Genomic DNA, 11,672 nt, shown 5'->3' with positions numbered 1-11,672 from the left:
CATTTACATACGTGAACTATACCTTTTACCCAAAGTGGGTGACGGATAAATTTTGCATGACAAGAACAGAGTACAAGAATACCGTCACTACAATCATCCGTAGTCAGACGAACTCAATGACCGGGAAATTATTTTTCAAGGGTAATTTTTCTATTATAAAATATTCTTTCTAACCAACTTTCGTAGAAACTATAAAAAATATTATAGTATTAATAAAAACAAAAATAGTTATCATTAATAAAAAAAAGGTAAAAAGAATAATAAAATATTAGTTTAATGCTTCTTAATTTTATGTTTTTGACTTTTTTTTTATTTACTGAACTTTCCATGCAACCTAAGTCCTGAGAGTTAGGATGAAGAATCTCCTATCCCAGCTAAAACAACCACAAGTAGTAAAAGATTTTACTCAAAAACCGAAAAATTTAATCTTGTAAATGCATAAAAAAACCATCAAAGGACGACAAATAAATTTTCTAATCTCCAATAAAAAACAATGATAAATAAAAACCTATCAGAAAATTTATTCTCCAATTGAGAAATTATCAAAATAAAGGAATTTTCCCATATATTGTTTTCCTGTAACAGTAGGAGCTTTCATGATTAAGAAAAAAGGTCAGATTGTAAGCAAAAAATGCACACTCTATTGTTTCAGTATAACTGCAATGGAGATTATGATCCATCGAGAAGAAATTAGTCACGAATTCCTCAAACTATCTTTAACATTAAATTAGCTTATTCCCCTCAAAACAAAATTGGAAATAGATTATCTGGTACTCCAAAGATCATAACACTTACTCCGATACGAGTAGGGTGAAACTAAATGAGGGCCCCGACTCCCAGCTGCTGCATTTCTCTGAGCCTCCAGATAGGGTAGTATGCCCCTTCTCCGAGCTCTTCCGGAGCAACTTGCTGCATAGCCCATGCATAATATACAGTGTGTATTGTATCCTGGACAAAAAGTGCCAACAGTTTCTCAGCTCCTAATACTAGAATGTGTAAATGCAGAACAAGATTTATGTTTATATACCTGTCCGCCCTCCCTCACTAAACCCTCTCTGTCACGCACACAGTAGATCTGCTGTGTTTGGAACTGCAGCAATTTGGAAGATGGGATATATGTCAAAGATAAGCTCCCAGGCTTGCTTAGAATGTGTTAAGACAGAATCAAGCATAAATAAAATGCTCACAGCTACTATTATGATCGGACTGTCTCCCATTAGTTTGGTTTCTCTAACTTCAATGTCTGATATATGTAAAATCTACATCACCAAAATTTGTGCAAGATATTAGAGACAGAAAGTTTTCACAAGCAGCAACTATGAAATTGCGGTTTCAACTCAAAATCTGATTATAACAAATTCATGTAATCTGTACAAGTATTTAAAGAATCATCAGCACACACATAAAAATAGTCGTGATTGAAAGCCGAAATGCAAAAGAACTTCATCCGCATGCTCTAACTAAGTGACCCACATACTCTGCTCTTGTTTGAAGCACCAGAACAAGATGTTCAATCATATTGCTGCTTCGACAAGGATGTCATTTACAGAACGTTTCACATGCAAAAAATTAGCCTTGTCTTACAGGAAGTAAACACCAGAATTACTTCCTCTTAATGAGATAGGTAATGGGGATCTTCCCCTGTTTCTAAAGCTAGCAAAGCAAGCAACTTTTGGACATATCATTTGGGCATAGAAAATAGAATTTCTCCCATTCTCTTTGGCACAAATATCCACAAAGATAAGAAAAAAAAAATTATTAAGATGCAAAGGTAAATCGGCTCACTAGAGAGATAAACCAAAAAATAATATCTTGCTACTTTCTCATTTTAAGCAAAATATCACCCTAGGAGCCCATTCCCAATAAAACTACCTTGTTATCAAAAAAGATATTGTTGCTTTCGTAAGCTTTGTGCTCTGCTGCACATCTCTCAATCACTTCTCGACTACAGTGCCTTTTCAGTGCCTCAATGTCGCCCTGCAAACATATAAAATTTCTCTGAAATCACTAGAAGGGATCCCAATGAAATCAAATTACTGCAGAAAGAATTTGAGAAGAACTACTTCAATTTCATCCTTAAAAGTTTGTGTTTACCTTCAAATAAGCAGTAACTGTAGGCTTAATCATTTCCTGCACCTCAGTAACAAACTCCGGTAAAGAAAAAGACCTATCACACAAAGCCCCATTGAATTAGAAAAGGTCACTACGTTCAAATATAAAGAATAAGAAATCTTGTGATAAGCTTACGGGTCTCGCCGACGTATTTCCTTAAAAGATAATGCAGCTGCTGTTTCTCCAAAAACAGTTTCATTCAAGCTGCCAAAAGCAAGCCAGGCAACATTAGTATTTACAGTAACAAGTCAAGCAATAAGAAGAAGATGAAGATGAAGAAGAACCATACTCTTGAATTTTGTGAACTACTGGATTATCACTTGTCTCCCATCTCTCTCGCACGTCCTCAGCTATCTGTCAACCAAATAATAAGGTTCACAATAAACAACAAAATACCACACTTATTCTCAATTTAATAGGCAAAATAAAAAATATTCACCTCCTGGCCCTTTGTCACAACTGGTTCACTAAAACCGCTTATGCGCTTATAAGCAGGATGGCCTTGCATCTGCAAAGAAAAAGGCAAATATAAATTGAAGTAAAGCAGAAATTAACTGAAAAGTTCACACCGTCCTGTTAGACTCAACAAAAGTTAAACTGGATTTGCATGCCCTTACCTTCTCTTTGAGCGTTTCCCACTTCTTTCTCCAGGGTGATTCCTTTTTTGGTACCACCACCATATCAGTTTTTGTACTCGTGCCTTCTTTGGATGTAGAAGCAGAAGGCCCAGGATATCGTCTTCTCTTATTTGGTTTACCACTCAGTTCATCTTTCACTATATCATAACCCATCTTTGCCAACTCAACGACTTTAACATCCTTCATTTTTTGAAAAGCCGAAGAAACACTTGGAGGAACAGAAGAAAAATTTGACTTAAATCTGTCATACAGTGTTTCGAAACTTCCGGCTGAATCCTTATTGCTGCTGGAAGACCCTGAATTCAGAGAATTGCCTGGTTCAGATGTGGAATGCCTTCCACCTCTTGCTTCTGCATGGGAAGTAATTGTACCAGGGGAATCTGAGTTATCTTGTTTGCCAAATCCAAAGGTCTCTTTCACCTAAATTACGGTTAAGAAAGTTTAGAGCAAAAAGAGAAGAAAAAACATTCAAAGGTATTGGTAGTCATAAACTTAAATGAAAATATTTAAGGTCACCTCCACAGCACTGACTGATAATTTCTCTTTCACATTAGCAGAAACCTGCGGTACAAAATGAAGATATCTGAGCATAACAGAAGTGGAAACAATCTTGGAATGCAATACCAGCTCTTTCGAAAAACACTAACCCAGTAAACACCTCAGGCTATTTGATATTTAGAGAAACACATGTTTTCACTTCGACGAGCAACAATAAGATGAGTATACTAGTCCAGCCAGAGAAACTTTGGACCACATGCATTCACTCAGAAGCTTTCAAACAGAGAGCATGGATTGCAACTAAAAGAATGACACTGGTAGAGCCCACTAAACCAATGCATCCCTATTATAGCCCCAGATGGTATGTACCCTCCTCACAAGACCATACCACAGAAGTAACCACCAAACGAAAATGTCAGAACCAAATAAGAAGACTAGAAGAAAAATCCAGACATGGTAAACTTACTTTCCTTGCTGTAGCCTCAGCTTCAGTCCAAACGCCATCAACATGCTTGTACAGCTGCTCAGTTGTCTGCTTCGTTCTGCATATTCGCCAGGTCACCATCTCTCCAAAATCAGGGCCTCCTGCCTTGACATACAGCAGTATGTCTCAACCTACTCCTAGGAAAGAAAAAAGGGCAACCAAAGAGTGGATTATATCCATTTGTACCTATTTTTGAGATCTTCTTTGACACTTTTTAGTTCTTCAGTCTTCTCCTTCAACTCCTTCATAGACTGTTGGAACTCCTGATTACTATAGTCAAGAACCAAACTCAAACAATTTAAGTTCAAATAAAGATAGACATAAAAAGATTCAAATAAGGATCTCAGAATTAAACATAAAGGGAGTGTTACATTGCTTTTTTACTATATAAAATCTCTGGCCTGAACGGTTTACATTGCTTATTTAAACAGAGAACGAAGGGACAAAGAAAAATACATCCAAAATGTTTATATAATAAAACTGACAATTAGCATTACCAAAAACATGAAACATTGCCAAAAAATGTGTTACTGGTCAAGTATAGATAGATACTCGCCAATACAACAAGGTAAAAAAAAGAAATGAGCTAAGAGTGTTTTGACTAGAATCCAAAGCCAAATATTATGCAGGTAGACACGCGGAGAAACTCTTCGGAGGAAAAGCTGACAATAGACATCTTCAATCACCAAACATAAAAAACAAAAACGAAAGGAAGAAAGGAAAGCAGTACTTCAGTGCACAGAAATAACCATATCCAAAGAGAGAAAAAAGTACTAAAGATAACCAATTTGACGAGTAATCATATCAACGAGAGACAAAAATCAATTGTAGCAGATGATGACAGAAAAACACGCTTTTTTCACTAATTAAGGCTTGCCAATACAAATAACACACAAGTCGTCTCAAATATGTTTTCCTTCTCAAAACGACATGAAGATTTCTCTTGTACCTTCTAGCTTCTCCTTTCAATTTCTGAGAGAAGTCATTGAAAAGGCTGAAGCGACGAGAAACTGCGAAACCGTTCACTCCAACTACACGCCTCCGCATATCCACGGCCTATAATGACAATCAGCCACAAACAGGAGGGAGAAAAATCATCTTCTAAACCCCATTTAACAATTCTTTAAATATTTATTTAAATGAAAAGCATTCATAGACATTAAAAAGTCCCGTTTCCTTCATGAAAATACAGAAAAAGAACTATTGTCATGGAACACGAATTTCAAGTCCTACCTGTTGAGAAGGAAGACGAAGCAAACGGATTTGCTTTGAGAGAAAAAAATCTCGAACCAACTTTCTACTACCCATCAGAGATTCTACCCGTACTTAGACTATTGTTCGCCGACAATTTTTTAAATTTTGCCGCCGCTAATGTGAAGGAAACATCTGATTCTGAAAGGGGAAATTTTTTGCAAATGATTAGGGCGTTGGGGTTCACAAGATATTGATGTAACCGGTAGGGTGTAACGGATCACAATCGGACAAGGTTTGGCACAATCCTATCCGTGTTCAAGTATCCGGACATCAGAAATCCGGAAAATAAAATATAGACTATCCGAGATTCGAATATCCAATCCGTCGGATAATATCTCAATTCGGATAGTTCCGTACCCTGAAAACTCAAAATAAAATTTCAGAAACTAAATAGTCGAAAGACACGCGAAAGAAAGGAAAGATGCAAAATTACAACCAAAGATGAGAACCGAGAGGCCGAGAGAGAATTACACTAGAGAGAAAGATGGAGGGGATGGAGAAAGGATTTAGAAAGATAGAGGCTGACAAAAAGAGAAGGGACAACACTGGAGAGCTGAGATAGACTGAGAGAGCATAGAGCGTACCTTGAGAGAGAAGTCAGAAGCCGGAGAGAGCGAGGGGGCAGCAGGAACGGGGAGAACTGGAGTTATCGACGCAGAGAAGAGATTTTCGGAGAAATGGCAAAGAGGGTTAGCGAAGCGTACTCCTCCCGGCCGTTCTTAATTTCAGGGGGGTGAGTGCACGTTTCGTTCAACTTAAAAGTTCAATTTTAAATTCAAGTAAATTATCTAATTCAACATTTAAATTCAAGTTAGATGTTAAATTCAAGCTAGATGTTAGGGTAGACGAATTCAATTACACTAGAAAACAGTTTCAGTGTTCGTCTTCATGAAAAATATAACCAAAACATTTTCTTTTAAAATATCTATAGTTTTATATATAATATGTTGTACATAGCTGAATATAGTAATCAAACTCATTTATTTCTTATGTGTGATATTGGTCAATTAAGGAGTTTCTTTTTTCTTTTTTACTGCAATCTAGAAACTTTTTAAGAATCAGATCATGTCTCATTTACAGAAACATATGTGAACACAAATTACAACCATAAGAATTTCGTATCTTGACTATACTACCCCTAGATTTATGAGCCGGCTATGGTTTAGTGGAAGAGTGAAAGGACAAGTTAGTGCTGGGAAAGTGAAAGTGCATGAGGGAAAGTGAAAGTCAATTAACTATATAATTCATTTTCACTCGCTATAGTGTAAAACGAGTGAAAGTGAATTCCAATGGTTCACCTAGTTCATTAACTTTCACTCGCTCCCTTGACGCTCTCTGCATCCTCTTCTCTCGCGACGTACTCTACATTCCAACCCTCATCTCTCTCGTCTCTCTCAATATTACGCTCTTTTCCATGTCATCGTGGTACCTCCTATCACCCTCTTGACATGCCCTCGATGCCTTCCTATCAGTTATCTCGCTGAACCCTATCCTCTCGCATTATCTCTTTACCCCAGCCACCTTCTCTCCTACCCGATAGAAAAGCAAGATGGTCAACCCGATGAGACAATGGCGACGGCTAATGATTCTGTTGCTAGAATTGAGATTCCGACTGCCCGCGTGTGCAATCACCAAGGCCATTGTCGGAGGCGGATCGGTGGTTGTTGAAGAAGGAAGACCGAGAAAGTAAAAGAAAGAGATCATGAGGGATTGATTTCAGTTACTGTCGAGGCATGGCGATTTTCTCGGGGTAAAATTAGTCGATTCAAATATTGGTATAATCTATGTAAGAGTTGTAGAGGATAGATCATGGCGATTCGGCCACTGATAGAGGGAAGAGACTGAAAACAAAAAGGAAACCTTGACTTCTTATACTATTTAATAAAATATATCCCATGTTATTAATAAAATACCATATATTATTTATTTATTATATTTATTACAATTAATACTATATTAAATTACTAATTTAAGAGTGACAATTAAGATATTTTTAAAATAAGAATTTGATCAAGTATCCAGACATTATAAAAGTAAACATTTTTGTTTAAGTTTTCTATATTTTATAATTAATTAAATTAATAATTTAATTTGAACTAGTAATTATTGTATTAATTTAGACTAAACTACAATCTATCTTAATTTATTAATAAATACCCTATTTAATTATTTATTATGTTAATACATTTAAATATTATATTGAATTACTAATTATAAAATTAATTATATTTTTTTAGGTATATTATAAAAGTAACTCACTCTCTTGTTTCCACTACAATTTCCATTTTGTGCACTAACACAAGAAAGTACTTTCCAATACTCTTTCCATCGAGCACACTAACATGAAAAAGTGATTCACTTTCTATTTCCATTCCCCCATATAAGTGCACTAACACCCCTAAGAGCCCAAGCGTTTAGGGGTGGGCATAGATGGGGTTGGAGTCAAGTTTACCAAAACCAGGATCTGAACCCAATCCCGCACCTAGAAACTTGAACCCAATCTCCGACCTTGAAACCCAAACTTCAAAAAACCCGAATCGACAAATCTGACCCCGACTCAATAATTGTCATGTAACCCCGCCCCGCATTGTTCCTATAAACCCGCCCTATCTCAACTTTGTTTTCTATCTTTGTCTCGTATGTGGGCTAGGTTTGGTTTGGATTTGGAAAAACTTGTCCCAGACTCGAATCTTGACGGATTTTTTCGCAACCCCATCCTCAAACCATAGGGTTAAATCAGAAACCCGAAATTGAGGTTTTTGGTTCCTATCGGGTCAAGTTCCACATGGAATCCAACCTGATGTCCACCCCTATGAGCGATTAACTTGAACACGTGGAACATTGTTATGAACATATAACTTGGTGAATCTAGTTACCACACCTTAAATTGCATTTATTCAAGTTTAAAACAAATTAATTAAAATAAAACTACTTAAGTTTTAAAGAGGGTTTTCTGACTTGGACAAGATCTGGTTCAGATTCAAGAGACTCACACAAAAATTCAAGTTGGATTGATCAAGTCAAGTTGGGACTCGTTAATTTGGTGGCTAGACTCACCACTTTGGTGGCAGAACTTACGACAAGTTAGAAGAAAGTAGGTTGCAACAAAAGGGTCAAGTCTTTCCCTTCGACTCAACTTTCCCAATTCAAAATCTAGTCCAACTCGTTTGAGTTATGAGTCAACTCGATGAATAAAAAACATGGTTTTTTTACTCACCTAGTGGAAGGGAGGGACTGTTATGCACACAATAACATTATTATTTTAATTATTTTTTTAATTTACTTTATTTTATTTCAGTTAAAGAATTAATAGGCCATAGGGGTATTTTTGGAATATTCTATTTATATGGGTATTTTTGTAATATTTTATCTTAAACTTTGTAAGGGTGAACCCTATTTAAGAGGTAAGAGTAATGAGAAAGGCAAACATTGATTTAGGTTAAACAGGGTTTTGAGTTATCCTCAACGAGCTCAGGGGTGTACGTTCTCCTTAACGAATCTAGGGTTATCAAGCTTCCCTTTGGCTTGATTTTCATCTCTCTTCTTCCTCCCTACGAATCCATGTGTCAGATCCGGGACCATAACAACTGGTATCAGAGCGGGAACACAATGAGTGATTCTTTGTTCCGAGAAAAATGTATTGCCATACTCGATTTATTGGAAGAAATACGTGAAGGAATGCGTAGACGAGAAATTTCTGCAAGGGAACAACTCGCTGTCACCGTAGAAAAGGTCATACAACCTCAAATCTCTGAGCACGAAAAATTCACAAAAGGAAAGGCAACAGACGCTGTCTGGAATGGGAAGACAAGCCACAGGCCAAAAAATTAAAAATTTCCCAAACAAGGAAATCGTTGTCCTATTGTTCACCAGCCGAAGTCGTTGTGGACAATTTGGGTGCGACCTCAAATCTGAAACCGAGAACCATGAAAATCTCCCAGAATGACACAAATCAGAATTCGGACTCTGACCTTCTGCAATCAGATGGCGTTGACCCCGATTTTTGGAAATCGGAGGGGTATTCCACAACCCCCTTCTCACCGAAAGCCATACGTCTTCCACTGGTGACTCAAAAAACGGAACTAGACGATTTGGCGACCTCAAATCCGAAGACCGACTCTACTGTAGCGGAACCAAAAGACTTGTTCGTTGTTGAGCAGAAAGGTTCTAAATTTTGGCCACACCTTTCTGTTGTTCGTCGTCGGCAACAAGTCAGGCTCGACGTTGGCAAGGAGCATGAAAATTTTCTACACAGCAATATCATTTCTTCAACATTGACAGCTCATCCGAAATGACAAGCAAAAAAATCTAGAGATTTCGATTTCGAAGTAGAAATCGTGGCCCTGGCAGAAGAAGAGAGGTCTCGTCCAGAGGATTTTGAATTGAAACGGCTTCAACAAGATGGCTCCCCTGATAGTGGTGCTGTAAACGGACTTCCATTTGTGGTTGCTAGGCACATAATCAGGTATGCAATTGTTGTTTCACACTTTCTAACAGTGAAGTGTGTAACCCTCTCTGTATATGAACCTATTTCTCCATGCTCCAATGGGGCTCCTAATGCTTGGGAGTTGTTCGAATTAAAACCTCAACGTGATGTTGTTGACTGGTCGGTAACACCAAAGAGAATAATTACTCTTTCTAGAATCATGGCCATCTTAAAATTCAGACAACAGAGGGCCTTACCTATGTTTCCCGTCAAAAAAAAATTTGTACAGGGGCAGGGGACGTATTCTATTGTGGTGAATGAATACAACAACAGTGGGGTTGTTTCGGGTCATTTTTCCAATTGTAATAGTCCATTTCAAAAAGTTGTGTTAATTTTTTTGGATGATTTGTATGTTGTTCGACCACTGTTTGTCAAAATTCTTCAACCAGGGGTGACTTTTGGTGATTAAATTTTGTGGGGTATTCAGGGCAGGGGTGAGATAATTCTGTGGATGAATGATTTTTCTATTGATGGAACCATAACAAATGATCATGATTTTAGGGGCTTGATCTCTCGTGAAAAATTTGAAGAACTCTGTGCTGATATGTGGGAGCAACCTCTTGTTCCTATAAAAGAAGTGCTTCCACATTCTGGTTTGAGGGTTGATGAGCTATATGTTGTAGAGTTGATAGGTGGTGCAACTCGTGTGCCTAAGTTGTAGGCTAACTTCATGAATTTCTTGGGAGGAGGGATTTGGACAAGAACCTTGATGCAAATGAAGCAATCGTACTTGGGGCAGCTCTTCATGCTGCAAATTTAAGTGATGGAATCAAGTTCAACCGTAAACTAGGGATAATTGATGGTTCTTCTTATGGGATCATAATGAAATTGGATGGTCTAGATCTCTTAAAAGATGAGAACTCGAAACAGCTATTGGTACCAAGAATGAAAAAACTCCCCAGTAAGATGTTTAGGTCTATTAAGCCCAACAAGGATTTTGAGAATGCCAATGAATTACCTCGGGAGGTTCCTTCAGAAAAAAATTGATCATTATGTTGTTTCTGGACCGTCAGATGCTAGTGAGACATATTCATCCAACAATTTGTCTTCCCTAATCAAGGCAAATACGCACTTTTCTAAGAGCAGAAGTGGAGTAGTCTCTTTTGATCGTGCAGAGGTTGTTATTGAGATCTCAGAGTGGGTTGATGATCCAATTAAAACTTTTACTATGGAGAATTCAACCAGTACTACACCAGACATATCACTTGAAGCTAGCCCTGACAATAGTACAACTTTTGGCAACGAAAACCCGAGCACATAATCTGTTGTAGATAGTTCATCTAATCCTATCAAAGAGCCAAGTGGCAATGGTGTCATCATGGAGAAAAAGTTGACGATGCGAACCTTCAGAGTCCCACTAAAGATAGAAGACAAAAATTTGGGTCTCAAAATTTCTCTATCAAAGGAGTCCATTTCTTAGGCTAAAAGTAGATTGGCTGCACTGGATAAGAAAGATGCAAATCGAAGGAGGACAGCAGAACTCAAGAATAACCTGGAAAGCTACATTTATGCCACAAGAGAAAAGCTAGACACTTCTGAAGAATTTCAAAAGATTTCGTTAGAGGAGGAACGTCAAACCTTTTCCCAGTAGCTTGATGAGATTCAAGATTGGCTCTACATTGATGGTGAAGATGCTTTTGCTACTAAGTTTTTGGAACGATTGGACATGTTAAAATCGATTGGTGATCCAAAGGAAAATATACTCATTGGTCATGTTGCTCTCTATGGAGCAACTGGAGGGGAGGCGTATTTTAATGGAACTACTACTAAGAGGTTTTGTGTGCGTAACTCAGGGGCTAAAGCTATGGTTGAAGGGGTTGGAGATCATGGTTGTGAGTACATGACAGGTGGTACTGTACTAGTACGTGGGAAAACTGGAAGAAACTTGGCTGCAGGGATGAGTGGGGTGTTGCATATGTTCTTGATATGGACGAGAAGTTTCACCAAAGGTGCAACCTTGAATTGGTGGATCTTGACAAAGTAGTAGACCACGTTGTTATCTTGATATCATGCTCCGTGCTTACAACCATGGTACTTTCGTCGAGCATGCTGGACAATTTGTTGAACATGGACTGGGTCCAAAGACTGAGGTTATCGGGGACATGCTGTATTTTGCCAATGAGGCAACTGCTAGGGCAAATCCCACAAAGGTTGTTAATGCCGAAGCAGAAGTTACCAGTTTGGTGCAGGTGATCGTTCA

At 37.8% G+C, this 11,672-nt stretch overlaps 1 protein-coding gene and 1 pseudogene across 2 annotated transcripts; one reads left to right on the top strand and one right to left on the bottom strand.

Moving 5' to 3' along the window:
• Positions 1–565: 565 nt before the first annotated feature.
• LOC137962758 (mitochondrial import inner membrane translocase subunit TIM44-2-like) lies at positions 566–5,111 on the bottom strand. Of its 2 annotated transcripts, XM_068809807.1 has the most exons (14): positions 4,966–5,111; positions 4,682–4,788; positions 3,919–4,002; positions 3,715–3,790; positions 3,267–3,311; positions 2,730–3,170; positions 2,552–2,620; positions 2,402–2,466; positions 2,248–2,316; positions 2,095–2,167; positions 1,873–1,977; positions 1,188–1,259; positions 1,028–1,090; positions 566–948 (listed from the first exon to the last, which is right to left on the bottom strand). In XM_068809807.1, exons 1-14 carry the CDS (start codon positions 5,038–5,040, stop codon positions 817–819), a joined length of 1,476 nt encoding a protein of 491 aa, XP_068665908.1. In that variant the 5' UTR covers positions 5,041–5,111; the 3' UTR covers positions 566–816. The 2 variants fall into 2 exon arrangements, with proteins under 2 accessions (XP_068665908.1, XP_068665909.1); XM_068809808.1 differs by lacking the exons at positions 4,682–4,788; positions 4,966–5,111 and having other exon boundaries at positions 3,715–3,833; positions 3,919–4,001.
• A 4,812-nt stretch (positions 5,112–9,923) lies between these two features.
• LOC137963213 (heat shock 70 kDa protein 17-like) lies at positions 9,924–11,456 on the top strand (annotated as a pseudogene).
• Positions 11,457–11,672: the final 216 nt, after the last annotated feature.

Source organism: Aristolochia californica, unplaced genomic scaffold, assembly GCF_029961685.1.
Source record: "Aristolochia californica isolate CCGP_79_NKW_82.1479 unplaced genomic scaffold, dmAriCali1.0.hap1 SCAF_4, whole genome shotgun sequence".
Classification (NCBI taxonomy): Eukaryota; Viridiplantae; Streptophyta; class Magnoliopsida; order Piperales; family Aristolochiaceae; genus Aristolochia; species Aristolochia californica.
This window is presented reverse-complemented; position numbering and strand designations above follow the sequence as displayed.

Excerpts from the sequence above, each read along its gene's own strand:
- LOC137962758 (XM_068809807.1), bottom strand. The coding sequence starts at position 5,040 with ATGGGTAGTAGAAAGTTGGTTCGAGATTTTTTTCTCTCAAAGCAAATC. Across the intron at positions 3,312-3,714 it reads CTGAGGCTACAGCAAGGAAA|GTTTCTGCTAATGTGAAAGA; the intron begins GTAAGTTTACCA and ends TTTGTACCGCAG. Across the intron at positions 2,168-2,247 it reads GAAATACGTCGGCGAGACCC|GTCTTTTTCTTTACCGGAGT; the intron begins GTAAGCTTATCA and ends TTTGTGTGATAG.